Raw genomic sequence first — 15348 nt, forward strand, 5'->3', positions numbered from 1 at the left:
ACTCAGTAGACAGTTAATGAACTTTCTTGTTCCATAGATTATCTGACTCCAGAAAAAGAACTCGTACAGGAAGATCTTGGCCTGCTGCAATACCACATTTACGGAGGAGAAGGGGTCGTCTTCCAAGAAGAGCACTCCAGACTCAGAACTCAGAAATTGTAAAAGATGATGAAGGCAAAGAAGATTACCAATTTGATGAACTCAACACAGAGATTTTGAATAACTTAGCAGATCAGGAGTTGCAACTCAATCATCTAAAAAACTCCATTACCAGTTATTTTGGTGCTGCAGGTAGAATAGCATGTGGTGAAAAATACCGAGTATTGGCTCGTCGGGTGACACTTGATGGAAAGGTGCAGTATCTTGTGGAATGGGAAGGAGCAACTGCATCCTGACTGTAGGACTGAACATTATGTTCACTGCACTCTCATTTTCTGTAGGTACAGTTCAAAGCCCTAAAGGATAAAGGAGTCTGGCTTTTACTATCTTTCTTAAAAAAAAAAAAAAAAAAAAAAATTCACAAAAGGAGATGATACTAGCCTTAACATGTACCTGTCAATGTTATGGATATTGTCATAAAAAGATATCTTTTAAAAATCAGAACAGAGACTTAATTTTTTAAATCTTAAGATTTGTAGAATGTTTCTAGGATAGGATATTAAAAATGATTCAGATCCATGCATGGTGTTAGATAATTTTTCTAATTATTCCATTGAGTCAGTTTTTGTGATTAGTGGTTATCAGATCAAACAGATCATGTAGATAGATATAGCACAAGTATTTGGAGAAACGTTGTCTGTTTTGTTGCCAAAATGTTGGAAAAAATTTATTTCAATACCTTTCAGATTTCATAAAGTGCAGTGTATATAATGCCTACTAAAAGACTGTAAAATATTGAAATTTTCTTTCAAGCAAAGTGTAAAAAATATATTGAGCCTGTAAATTGCTCTGTGACTAGACTTCATTGTCGTCTTAATATATTCTTTGCATGTGCATATATATACACAGGTGTGTATATATATGTGTGTGATTATGTGACCTATGCAATACAAATTATGGGAATGGGCAGCTTTGGAGTATATATCCCATAATTCTTTTTTCAGGAATAGTTGCAGTATTTACACAGCAGCATTTCTTCTCAGGCTTTTATTGGGTGCTGTTGCTTGCTATGTATGAAGAGAAATGTGTCAGACAAGTTTAAAGTTTAGTGTGTTCTGAAGAAGGGTGTGAACAACAGTGTTCATGGGCTTTTAGAATGCTTTTCACTTTCAGTCCTTGTAACTCAGCTCTTCAGTACCTAAAACCAATTCAAATAATATGAACATTATCTCCTACTAGAAGTAACGTTTTCAAGTTTTCATGGCACATTTGATTGTAAATGTCTCTCAGTTTTAACAGTAAGTCTATAGGAGTCCCGTGAAGATTCCTGAAATGTCTGTAGTAAATGTTAGTCATGTTGAATAAGTGTAGTATGAACAAAGTATTTTATTGCACAGGGTTAACAAACAGTATGGTGCCTGACAAGGCTACTACTGTTTTATTACAACATTACCTCTTGTTTTTATAAAATGTACCAAGATTTAAATTGATAACTTTATTTTACATGTAAAAAACCAGTTTCTTTTATCACCAGTGTTAGAGTTGTCTTCTGTTTCTTTTTGTTTTGTTTTGTTTGTTTGTTTTCTTTTTTAGCCAAAGAGTAAACAGAAGAATATTCTTATTTTGGTGGCTATTCATTTTACTCTTAAAAGTGATTGGTGGATTTTGCCTAAAAATTGGGGAATTTGCCGCCAAAATGAAAAATATGTAAAGTGTAGTGGTTACAGAGCGGTAAAAATGTGGGTTAGTACTTATTTATTCCATTGATTGATTATTTGACTGTTTATAAAGAAAGTTGCTTTATTTCTTTAAACATCTTCAAAAGATGACCTTTCCTTGTCACATTATAGCCAAAAGAAGCAGAGAACTTCGTTGTCCTGCATTTGGTTCCTGGTTGGCCAGGTATAAATGAGCTTTACAAAAGTGCAAATTAAAAACTGTCACTTCTGTTTACCTCCACCAAAACTTGATTTTCCCCTAGCTATTAATTTAACGTTGCCTTTCCTGCAGCTGCAATATTTTGAATAACACACAGAGTTTGTGTTGATTTTGAATGTTTGTTTATATCTAGGGGTAATGGAAAATGTAAATCCCGTGTAACCTTATTCACTCCACCTGTATCATATTATTTCATTTTCCCCAAAGTCCTTTAATTCTAACTGAACACCAGCAGTATTTTAGTAATTCTTTCTTTAGTATACCTGGAAGATGATTTATTAAGCTGAACTGTCTTTAGACGTAATTATTGTGAATGTCTGTTTTATTTTATCATGGTGGTTCCACATGGCTCTGATGTTCAGTTTGTATTTTTGGAATTGCTTTACTTAGAATTAAAACAGACCAACATTAAATGTGTGTATTTTTTAAAGAGCTAATGAGTTTTGCTTCTGTATTTGCTTGAAAATACACACTGATGCAGTAAATGACTGCTTTAATTTAGCCAAGGAGCTAAGGATTTTCCAATTCCATTGTAAATATGTTCACTTGAATTAATCTTTATAAAACTTGGCTCTCATTTTCCACTTGTCCCTCAAATAATCTTAATAATTATTGTATGTTCATCTAAAATGATCCTCTAAAAAATAATGTTTAGTCAGCTTGTACACTTCCTACTTGGAAGACAGTGTATCTCCCTCTATCTACCTTGTCCCCCAAATTCAAAAATTTCGGACTTTTCAACTATGTTTTTTCCTTTTTGCTTATATAGAAGGTGTCAGGTTCACATCAAAGTATTTTGGGTTTTTTTCCTTAAGAGCTTTGCCCCTAGACTATAGAAAGAGAAGATGTAAAAATAGTATGCCTTACTCTTCTTAATTACATTTTTATTCAAAACAAATACATTTTCATAAATATCCCGATAATAAATGATAAGTATGGATTCTTATATGATCTGACTAGATCAGAATATGAGATTATCAGAGTTATTTTATAAATTCTCATGTAGGAGTGATGAAGTCCGATCTTGCCTAGTCATCTTTTGTTACTAAATATTTAACAAATTAGTGCTCACTGATGTGTGATTTGAGGGTACCTCTCCCCTTATATTTTGCAAGTTATGTCCAACTGTAAAAGCTTGGTTTCTATTGTGTATATATTCAGAAGATTTCTTTTACCAGCTTGGAGGTAAAACTAATTCTTCTGAACTACTTGGTTGAGTTTCTGCCAGGTACTATTAAGTTTTGGTTGGAGCATTCTCTGACTTGCATAGTTCTAGCAGACCGTTTGTTATATAATGTGGTTCTAGAGTTGTTCGAATGAGGATATGATGGCAAAGGAAGATGCAACTTTGGGAAATAGTTTTTAAAAAAATGCCCTGTGTAATGTGGGTAAGTTTTCCTCTTTAAATTATTATATTTGAGTACTTCTACAAATATCCACTCCCAAAAGTCTCCTTTGGTTTCTTCTGTGGCAGTCATCTTCTTTCCTCAGGAAAATAAAAACTTGACAGTTAAATGTAAAGTAAGAATTTTATCTGGTCATGGATTCTTTTCTAAATAGTAGCAGTTAAGAAACCAGATGTCATACTGATAAAAGTTGAGATACAGGAGAAGCTATGAAAGCAAACTGATTGGCTCTCTGAATATCAACAAAGAGAATGGGAGTAAGTACAATATTTGTAATTTTTAATTACATCAAAATGTCTTAGAGCAATATCTAGATTAAAATATTATACTGTCTTTATGTTTAAAATCAGATTTATGACTTATGACTGCAAATAAACTAGCTCACTCTATTTTTCTTCCCTCACTTCTCCACAATAAAATCCCTCTTTGCTTGCTCCCCTGGCATTTTCTCTTTGTTAGAGATGATGAGTATTAAAACTGTATGCTTAGTAATAGTAATTCCTCACTTTTGCGGCATCTTCAAGGAATGTGATATCTCATTCAAGAAAATTCCACTGGATTTAAACAAATAAACAAATGAACAAAACCTTCATAGATGATAAAATGTACTTACTGGATAAAACAAAAACGTATCTTATTCAAAATCATTAGTCTAATTTTTGTTCCTTGCATTTACCAAAAGATACAGTCTTTTATCTTTTTTCTTTCCATGCTTTCACAGTGAGGGTGATACAATCTCAGAACAGACACAGATTGGTTCATGGGGGGCAGAAGGCAGAAAAAGTCTTAGATAATGGTTTGTGGCCCTCTGAAACTCAACTCTATGCAACGAAAAAAAATTTTTTTTTTATTTATTTGAAAGACGGAGATCACAAGTAGGCAGAAAGGCAGGCGGAGAGGGAGGGAAGCAGGTTCCCCACTGAGCAGAGAGCCCGATTCGGGGCTCGGGCTCGATCTTGTGATCCTGGGATCATGACCTGAGCTGAAGGCAGAGGCTTTAACCCACTGAGCTACCCAGGCACCCCTATGCAACAAAAATCTTATTCTTAGTATTTGATTACTTTAATTGAGTTTTCTTACATATCACAGGAGTAGCACTGACATTGAATTCATGGAACAAAGTATATGCAAGATCTGTACTACAAAACTATGGCAGATAACTTTTAAAATTTGGAGGGCTCTGTTTAATCTTGAAGTCACAGTGTGAGTAGTCTGCAATGCCTGTTAGCTTCTGCTGTCTCCCTTGTGGATGTTTATGTTTGATCCTTAGTGCCTTTGTGTGTAGCCTAGGCTTGGGAATTAAAAAAAAAAGTAGCTTACATTTGAGTTCTACCATGTTTATTCAAACCATCATTATGTCAAGTGCTGAAAAGAAATGTTGACAATATCTCAATGAATAATATCTAGCAGCTAATTAAGTTTGTCGTATTAAGCGGAAGTTAAAAGTAAGCTGACCTAAAACAGTTCTTTTTTTTAAAATTTAATTTAATTTTTTTATGTTCTAAAATTGTTTATGCACTAAAAACAATTCTTTAAGAAATCAAGTTTTTCAGATGTTTTGAAAGTCTTTTTAATTTAATTACATAATAATTATAGTGTTTCTATAAATTAGTAATTTGCATATGTACTTTTAGATCCATAACAATTTAAGTAAAGTACATTAAATTAAATTACTCAAAATGGGGTTGTAAATTTAAGTTAAATATTAATAGCATCTAGTATAAATTAATGAAGGATTATGATTAATATTGTTTTGGTCGTTAATTGACCTCATGCATATTTATCTTTAATACTGTTAGTGGAATGTAAGGGAATTTTGCCTATACAGAATTTGAGACGAAAACAAGATTTTATGGGCTGCCTAGGTGGCTCAGTTGGTTAAGCATCTGATTCAATTTCAGCTCAGGTCAGGATTTCAGGGTTATGACATCAAGCTTGAGATTAAGCCCTGTGTCAGGCTCTGCACTAAGTGTGGAGTCTCCTTGAGATTCTCTCTCCCTCTCTGCCTGCCCCCCGCCCCCATACTCACTTACACTCTCTCCCTCTCTCTCAAATAAGTTAAAATCTTAAAAACAAGATTTTGTGAGAATTTGGGTTGCCTTTGCAAAATATATAAAGCTGGCTTAGATATCTGTGAAGTTAAACTTTTCCTTGAGGATGAAGCATATTGAAGAGGGTTTTGGAAAAGAAGGTCTATTAGCTCATTTTAGATTTGTGGGGGCAGTTTGGTTCCTGTATTCTTTTATTACCAAATCTCTAACAGAATCCAAGAGCAGATCTATAAGAGGTCTGTTTTTTTCTTTGTATTATAAATTTGCATAACCTGGCATTTTAGACTTTCTGTGTTATTTTTATCTTTGGATGTAAAGTTTCCAATGAAGAATTTTGTCATCAGAAACTAATTCTTGATACCTCTTTATAAGCTATAGTTTGTTCTTTAAACAACTTTTGTTTTTCTTTTTTAAGATATTTCTTTATTTGACAGAGAGCACAAACGGGGAGAGGCAGGGAGAGCTGGCTGGATCCCAGGACCCTTGGGATCATGACCAGAGCCGAAGGCAGATGCTTAAACAAATGAGCCACCCAGGTGCCCCCTTTAAGCAATTTTAAACCATTAAATGAGACCAGAAATATTTAAAATGCCATTTTATTGAAGATTCTTCTAGAAGTATTAAGTGCTTCATGTGTTTAAAACACTGTCTTTAGCATGTTTACCTTTTCCTAATTACTGAGAGATTGTGAACATTTATTTATTTTATGTTGCTATAGTATGGTGGTACTCTGAGTGGTCTGGATGTGGGTAGGGGAATCAGTCTTAGGCTAGGTGGTGCTTTTATATTATGCTTGTTAGCCTTACATCTATCATCTGTGGCAGTGCCCGTGTTAATAAACCACATTTATTCACAGTGCATTGAGTGGCCTTCTCCCACCTAGCTTCTAAACATTAATTTGCTATAGAATGGAAAAAAATTAAGCAGGGTTTTCTGGAACAAAAAAGATAACCCCATAAATAGAATTTTAAACTTCACTTTTACCCAAGTTCTGTTTTTTTTCTTTCAGTGAGTTTTCAAGAATGATTTCCTTTGAAAAAGTAGCTGGCTTTTTTTTTTTAAGATTTTATTCATTTATTTGACAGACAGAGATCACAAGTAGGTAGAGAGGCAGGCAGAGAGAGGGGAAGGGAAGCAGGCTCCCTGCTGAGAAGAGAGCCAGATGTGGGACTTGATCCCAGGACCCCAGGATCATGATCTGAGCCGAAGGCAGAGGCTTTAACCCACTGAGCCACCCAGGCGCCCCAGTAGCTGGCTTTTTAAATAGTCATTACTCATTTTGTTTTACTTGCTTCCTATTTTATAATTGTAAGTGGTTGAGATTTTTAGAAATCTGAAAGCTGAGTAGGTGAAATAAGACTGTAATGTAGTCTAGAGTAGGTTGATTCTTTTGTGCCTCTCTAATTGATTTTCAGATTACCTTAAGATAGCAAAAACTTCTTGGAAAACATAGCACCATTGTTTTCTATTAACTAGTAAGTATAATAAGATAAAAGCAAAATTGCAATACAAAAAATATCATTATGGGGTGCCTGGGTGGATTAAGCCTCTGCCTTCGGCTCAGGTCATGGTCTCAGAATCATGGGATCAAGCTCCATGTTGGGCTCTCTGCTTAGCAGGGAGTCTCCTTCCCCCTCTCTCTCTGCCTGCTGCTTTGCCTACTTGTGATCTCTTTGTCAAATAAATAAAATCTTTTAAAAAAATATATCATTGAACCAGTTATAAATCCTCTCTTGGATCCTGGAAGAGATTTGTGATAAACAGGATCATAGTAACCAAAACTGTACCTCCATGGCTCATAGTTGAGCCAGGTGGCTTTTCTCCTCCAGTAAGGTGTTAGATTCAATGGCTTATGCCATCTCTACATTATGGAAAAGAACATAGTATCTTGTCTAATGTGGACTTGGCATATAGTAGCAAAATGACATGGCTTTATTATATGCACATACTTAGGGTAGTTTTTAAAGCAACAGAGAAGAGATGGCATTTCAATCAGCAATAATTAACTAATTTTCATGGCTTTATAGGTTAAATGAGTGCAAGAATTGATACTAGTAATTTAATTTTAGTACTTCACATGCTGAAATTGACTGCAGTTAAATGTCAAGCTTCAGAGGATTGTAATGTCTAAGAAAATAGTTGCTTTACCAAATTCATGTAAACTAATGTTTACCAACTTTTTTTTTAAAGATTTTATTTATTTATTTGACAGAGAGAAATCACAAGTACACTGAGAGGCAGGCAGAGAGAGAGAGAAGGAAGCAGGCTCCCCACTGAGCAGAGAGCCCAATGCGGGACTCGATCCCAGGACCCTGAGATCATGACCTGAGCCGAAGGCAGCGGCTTAACCCACTGAGCCACCCAGGCGCCCCATGTTTACCAAATTTATTTTTTGTTTGTTTTTGGTGCAAAAAAGCATTTTTATTAAAGCATGAAGACAGGATCTGTGGACACAAAGACTAAATTTGGTTTGTTTTATGAACTTGGCTAAAGTCAGAAAAATGGGCAGAATTTTAAGTGATCTGTACTTGTTTCTTTTTTTATGTTGAAGGTATAATTTAAAACGTTTCACTAGAACAAAACTCTTGATTTTTTAAAATAATTATTTTTAAAATGATTTTCAAAAGTTTGAAAATATTTTATTTTTATTTTTTTTAAAGATTTTATTTATTTGTCAGAGAGAGAGAGAATACACACAAGCAGGCAGAGAGAGAGAGAGGAGGAAGCAGGCTCCCTGCCAAGCAAGGAGCCCGATGCGGGACTCGATCCCAGGACCCCAGGATCATGACCTGAGCTGAAGGCAGCGGCTTAACCAACGGAGCCACCCAGGCATCCCAAAAGTTTGAAAATATTTTAAAACTAAGTACTTAGTAGTACTTAATATAAAGGCTCATGCTCTTTTTTTTTTTTTTTTTAAATTTTATTTATTTATTTGACAGAGATCACAAGTAGGCAGAGAGGCGGGCAGAGAGAGAGGAAGGGAAGCAGGCTACCTGCTGAGCAGAAAGCCCGATGTGGGGCTTGATCCCAGGACCCTGAGATCATGACCTGAGCCGAAGGCAGCGGCTTAACCCACTGAGCCACCCAGGCGCCCCAAGGCTCATGCTCTTTAAAATACAATTTACATTTATTTTAGGGCCCTTCCTAGACAAAATATATATATGCTGTCAGCAATGTTATTATAATAGATTTTATCTACTAATGGAAGATGTCAGTGTCTTAGGTAAGCAAAATTAGCAAAATACAGAATCATACATATATTTGGAATCTGAGGGCTTTAGAGTTGGTTTAGGCTTGTAAAATTAATTTTGTATTCCTTACGCACACTGACTTAAAGCAAAAGTCGGATAGCTTAGAAACATGGCGTAAGGGTTAAAAGGGAAGGGTTAAATTTTTTTAATCGAGAATAAACAAAATATTGATCCATACTTAATACTAAATTAGGTTGGAAATATGAACCTTCACTACTAAGAACATTAAGATTTATACTGTAGTGAAAATACAATGATAAAATAGAACTTCATCTACTCATCATCATTATTTGCTTTAGAAATAGCATGACTTTTTTTTTTATTATAGCATATATAACTTTGATTTTAAAACTTTTAAAACTGTATCCTTAACACAGGACATTTTATATTGAGAGGTTGCACTGAACTCTGTTTAAGATAAGCCACTAATTTAGAAATAAAATTGATCTCATAAATTTAGGTAAAATACAGTTTTAGTAAAATAAAACTCCTCTATTTCCTAAGATTCTTATTATTATTCTTATCTTTGAAAATAAAAACAAAGTTTATTTTTCTGGGTATTTAAAATGCCGTTCTACTCAGGTGTTACCAGTTTCCTAGGGCTTCCTTAACAATTTACCACAAACTTAGTAGCATAAAACAACAGCAGTTTATCTCTCACAGTTCTAGAGGCTAGAAGTCTGAAGTCAAGGTGGTGTCAAGGTTGATTCCTTCTGGTAGCAGCCAGCAATCCTAGGCTGTAGACTCATCACTCCATTTCCTGCCTCCAATTTTATAGCTTTACCCTCTGTCAGATCTCTCTCTCCTTTATAAAGATAGTAGTCAATGAGTTAAGGGCCCACCCTAAAGCCAGGATGATATCATCTCAAGATCTGTAACTTAATTATATCTGCAAAGATCCTATTTCTAAATAAGATCCACCATTCACAGGTATTTGAGTTAGGACTTGGACATTGGCTGGGGAAGGGGGAGGCCGAGTTTAACTCACTTAAGTATTATTACAGGATTTTTTTTTTTTTTATGTTTCAGTTCTGAAAAATGGTGTTTCAAACCATTTTTTGCTGTTATTTATTCAAATGCAAGTCATTCTTGGAATACCTTTAAGTTGCTGTGAAGACAGATGAAATATTAGGAGTCCTGGTCTGAATTCTTAAGGGGGCACAGACATAAATACAGCTAAATTTAAGTTGAAATGTGGTTGAGTACTGTATTTGTCGAAGTTCCATAGGAACCTGGAGAGACATTAGAGAAAGACTGAACAGAATGTCATTTGGATGTCTTTGACCTGCTCCGTTTCCGACCTGGGCCGGTTCACCCCTCCTTAGGCAACCTGGTGGTCCCCCCCGCTCCCGGGAGGTCACCATATTGATGCCAAACTTAGTGTGGACACCCCATCGGCATAGCGCACTACAGCCCAGAACTCCTGGGCTCAAGCGATCCTCCTGCCTCAGCCTCCCGAGTAGCTGGGACTACAGGCGCGCCACTGTGCCCAGCTGGATTTGGCTTTGAAGGAGGATCAGCTTTTGAGTGGCAAAAATAGGATAGGATAACAAACGGTATAAACAAGTTCAGAGATGGATGTTGGTTAAGGGGGAGGTTTTTTTGTTTTTTTTAGATTTTATTTATTTATTTGACAGAGATCACAAGTAGGCAGAGAGGCAGACAGAGAGAGTGAGAGGGAAGCAGGCTCACTGCTGAGCAGAGAGCCCAATGCGGGACTCGATCCCAGGACCGTGAGATCATGACCCGAGCTGAAGGCAGTGGCTTAACCCACTGAACCACCCAGGCGCCCCGGTTAAGGGGGGAGTTTAAGAGGTGTAGAGAATGGCACAGTTTGGGGAGGTCATAAACAGAATTAAACAACATTGGAAAACATTACTACAGATATCCAAATAGGTGCTATATATATCACCAGAGAAATGGGATTGTTTTTGACTGCAGTATTTGTTAGGTTGTACCTTGAAGGGTGGGGTTTACAGGCTAAGGGAGAGAAAAGCTCGGTTCAAAAAGAAGGAGCAGAGTAAGAATAGGCCTGGAGTTGAGACTGAACATCCCACTTGGTATTTTGGTGTCTGCTATATTCCAAGAGATTACTAGGAGGAAAATGCGAAAGAGTATCTGTTGGTGTTCTCTTTGCTAGGAAGATAAGAATGTGTATGTTCAGCTATTTTAAGTGTTCAGAGTGGAAAGAGGATTTAAGAAGGGAGAGGTTACTCTTTTCCGGGGGGGTGGGGGTGTGCTGGCTATGGAGAACATTTGAGAGAAAGGAATTATTAGGGAAGACTTAATGAAGGAGTTTAAATTGGAACACAAATGATACGAAACTGTGGAGAAGAAGGGAACATGATAGAGCATTACAGAGTGCCTGAGGAGGAAGCCAGGTGATTAAGTCTACACAAAAGAGTTGGGATGTGATGTGGGTGAGGCTGGAAAAGATCAGGATTCTGATGGGCCTGCTGTGATGAGACTATATAGTGTGTTGAGATTACTTTGGCACTGGTATGTAGGATCAGTTAGAGGGAAGCGGTGAGTGCCAAACCTAGATTTACATGTAGCTAAATTTGAAGTAGTAGAAGCAGCAGGAATGCTAGAAATAGAAGGATTAGGGAGCTGAGTTAACAGTACTTGATGACTGAGCATGTAAGGGGTCTTAAGTTTTGAGAACCTGGGAAGCTAGTGATACTAAATGGAACAGAAAAGGAGCAGCCCCACTTAGAGAACAGTAAAGAAGGAAGATAGCCTTGGTTGGAATAAAAAGTTCATGTTTGAAAGTAATACAAGCAACAAAGAAGTGGATGGACTTAGGACCATGTTACTGGGCATTTCCCAGAAGCCTATGTTCTTTATTATTAAAGTTTTGCTCATCATAGGGGCGCCTGGGTGGCTCAGTGGGTTAAGCCGCTGCCTTCAGCTCGGGTCATGATCTCAGAGTCCTGAGATTGAGCCCTGCATCGGCCTCTCTGCTCAGCAGGGAGCCTGCTTCCTCCTCTCTCTCTGCCTGCCTCTCTGCCTCCTTGTGATCTCTGTCAAATAAATAAATAAATAAAATCTTAAAAAAAATTTTTTTTGCTCATCACCATTCATTAAACAAAGACCTAACATTTGAGTAAGTTTCTTCATGGTAGTGCTGTGGTAGGTCTATAGAAAATTTTCAGTAAAAAATAAGAGAGAGCTTTCTGTCTTAGGGGCTATCATAGAGAAATAATTAGAGCAGATTTATGGTGTTAGCTGAACAATGGCAAGTAATGCCTATATTAATCATAGGAAACTTGTGATTTATTCTGAAGCAAAAGCACTGGGAGGCATTTCCAAGAAAATACTTTGTGGGGCTTTCTAGGTGGACACTCTTATGGATTCAGAAGTCCATTTTGTGCTCCAAAGTGGTGTTGCATAAAAAGGTTGTAAAAAAAATCATAATTGGAAATAATTTCTGTAAAGAATATTGAAAATAATGTGCAAATAGTTTGATTTTTTAAATGAATGAGGAAAAGACTAACCTGGAAAGAAAAAAAAGTGTCAGGTGGTTTTCTTGGCTAACACTAAAAAACATTAAAATATTTTAAATAATTACTGAATCTGACTTCACTGAAAAATTACAGTAATTTATCTTTGGTATTGAGAAGTATAAATTTAGGTTTAGAAAATGACAAGCATTTTGCTATAGCCCAGTAATAGGGAGCCTTGAAAACTAAATAAATACTATGATTTACAAGTAATTCATCCCTTTTATAAGTAATTTGCAATAGTGTCCAATTCTGAATTTTCCTGTTACAGAAATTATTCTCACCTGGGGTGAAAAGTACTCCTTTTCCATATCTAAGCCTGACTTGGAGGAAAGTGTGCTGTTTCTAACATACTGCTTATCTGCCTAACCCCAAACTGTTTCTCAGCTGAGGCATCAAAAGGGAGAATTAGTGAAGCAATCCTAAAAGGATGAAGGTATGGTTTAGGAGAAAAGGGCATTGGATGTGGTAGATGAGAAAAATAAGGGAGGAAATCTCTTATCAACTTTTTTTTTCCCTAAAAGGAGAAGCTTTAGTATTTTCTAACTGTGATATAAAAATATTTTAGTAAAAAGTTTGTACAACACAAAACTCTGAAAATCTTCCATTCTGCAGTTTGGAGATAATGGTATAAAAATATACCCTTAGACTTTTAGATTTATTTTATTAAAGATCATGTTTTGAAACTTCACATTTCACTTAATAAATGGTGGGCCTTATCTTTGCACTAACAAGTAGTGTGTTTTAGAACTTGTGCTGGGTGTGGTGGATAGAATAGACATAGAATCTCTACCTTCATAGAGTCTAGTAGAGGGTTTGTATACATTAACTTTGATACATTGTGGTCAGTGCTTTGAAACAGGTGTAGAGAGAGCACTAAGAAGGATACCACCTGGGTTTGAGGGATCTGGCTAAATTCCTGGAGCAATGAATGACAAAGCTGACTTAGAAAAATGAGTGATGAGTCTTGAACACGTCTTTCTCCCCAGTTTCTGTTAACTCTTGAAGGGGAGATTCTTGGCTTTTGTGTTAAAAGTACTAGACATAGTAATGCTCTAATTTTTCTTCTAAAATATAAATTTTTCCCTAGAATATTGTGATAATTGCAACTTTTACTAGATGCTTTGAGGTTATAAAAGTATTGCATCTTGATCGTCCCTTGAGTGCCAAAAAGGAAATATTCTTCTATATGGGCCATTTGCATAGTGTTTTCTAAACTTTTCTTGGTTCCCTGTCTAAACAAACTGGTCTTTGTTCATCCTTTTCTCCTTTGCTGTATGTCCAAGGGATAATGGAGTAGTATTTGCTAGCACATGTTTTTAAATTTATGTCCTTTGGGCATTTTTTTACAGTGGCTTGTATTATATTCAATAAGTGCTTCTCAGTCGTATCTGCCTTACTTCCATGATCCTTTACAGCAAAAAGACTTACTTTCAAAAGGGTGAAGGAATCAATCATTCTGTGTTCAAGGTTCAAGATTTTCATTATATACCTATATACCCGGATTGTCCACTGAAAAGTCAGCATTTAAAAAAGTAAAGGATAGCTTCTCTGTTGAGATTCACTGAATGCTGATTCTGCATCATTGGAAATAGATGCGGTTTTGCCATGATAGTGTTCTGATAGCCATTTCATTTTAGTATAACCTCTGGACACTACCCATTTGGATAGTGATACTTCATTATGGTTTTATTTTTATTTTTTAAAAAAGATTTTATTTATTTGAGAGAGTGCATAAGTGTGCACAGAGTGCACAGGAGCAAGATGAAGGGTAGAGGGAGAAGCAGGCTCCCCCCATGGGGGCCTCTGCGATTATGACCTGAGCTGAAGGCAGACGTTTAACTGACTGAGCCACCCAGGTGCCCTTCTTTATGGTTTCAACTTGAATTTCCTTAATAGCTAATAATGTCGAACAACTTTTCACATGCTCCACATATTTCTTTATATTTACCCATTTTATAAATGATTTTTCTGCTGTGAGAATTCTTTATGCAGTTCACCTGTGAACATGAGTTTGAACTGTACATAGTCAATTGTATAATCTAGTCCTTTTTTCAGATAGATAGTTTGCATATATTTTCTCCTTTTTTATAGCTTGCTCTTTCCAAGCCCATAACAGCATGTTTGGTGGTGCAAAAGTTTTTACTTCTTATGAGTTCTAGTTTATCAGTTTTTCTTTTTATGCATCAGGCATTTATTGTCAAGTGTGAAGATTTTGTCTAGCCCTAGTCCTCCTAGGTCCTGAAGATTTTTAGTTTTGTTTTTTTTGAAAAGCTTTGCAGTTTTCTTAGATTTAAGTTAATTTTTTAACCTGTTTATTCCAATTGCTATAGCACTATTTAAAAGACTGCCTTTTTTTTTTCTTTTCAATATTTTATTTGAGAGAGAAATGAGCAATGGGGAGGGGCACAGGGAGAGAAAGAGAAGAAGGGAGAAGCTGAGAGCCCAATGTGGGGGCTCGAGCCCAGAATCCCCAGAGATGACCTGAGCCAAAGGCAGACACTTAACGGACTTAACCACCCAGATGCCATCTTTTCTCTGTTGTTTTTGCACTTAGGTAAAAAATCAGTTGGACTTGTTCAGTGTATTTCTGGAATCCCTGTTCCATTATATGTCTTTTCCTCCACCAGTATCACACAGTGTTGATTACTGTTCATTTTATTCTTTTTAAAAATTGTCTTAGTCCTTTTGTCTTGTTCTTTGTCTTTTGCCTTCCCATATACATTTTAGAGTATGCTTGTTATCAGTCTATAAGAAAATCTTGCTGGGGGTGCCTGGGTAGCTCAGTCAGTTAAGCGTCCCACTCTGATTTTTGACGCAGGTCATGATCTCTCAAGAGTCCTGAGATCAAGCCCTGCAGCAGCCTCTGTGTTCAGTGGGAAGTCTGCTTGGGATTCTCTCCCTCTCCTTCTGCCCTTTCTTTAAAATAAATCAGTCTTAGGGCGCCTGGATGGCTCAGTTGGTTAAGCGACTGCCTTCAGCTCAGGTTATGATCCTGGAGTCCGGGGATCAAGTCCCACATCGGGCTCTCTGCTCAGCAGGGAGTCTGCTTCTCCTTCTGATCCCTCCCCCTTCTCATGCTCTCTCTCTCATTCTTTCT

At 36.5% G+C, this 15348-nt stretch overlaps 1 protein-coding gene across 7 annotated transcripts in view; it reads left to right on the plus strand.

Moving 5' to 3' along the window:
• MTF2 (metal response element binding transcription factor 2) overlaps nucleotides 1-2467 on the plus strand; it is a 60794-nt gene extending 58327 nt beyond the window's left edge. For 6 of the 7 annotated variants that reach the window (XM_013056141.2, XM_013056143.2, XM_004752591.3 and 3 more), the window contains one exon: nucleotides 38-2467. In XM_013056141.2, coding sequence (XP_012911595.1) covers nucleotides 38-395 — 358 coding nt within the window. In that variant the 3' untranslated portion in view covers nucleotides 396-2467. The remainder of the gene's footprint in view (nucleotides 1-37) is intronic. The other variant, XR_006601822.1, reaches the window with a different exon arrangement.
• The last annotated feature ends 12881 nt before the right edge of the window (nucleotides 2468-15348 follow it).

The sequence above is a fragment of the Mustela putorius genome, unplaced genomic scaffold (genome assembly GCF_011764305.1).
Source record: "Mustela putorius furo isolate JIRA1106 unplaced genomic scaffold, ASM1176430v1.1 tig00003853_pilon_pilon_pilon, whole genome shotgun sequence".
NCBI classification, from domain to species: Eukaryota; Metazoa; Chordata; class Mammalia; order Carnivora; family Mustelidae; genus Mustela; species Mustela putorius.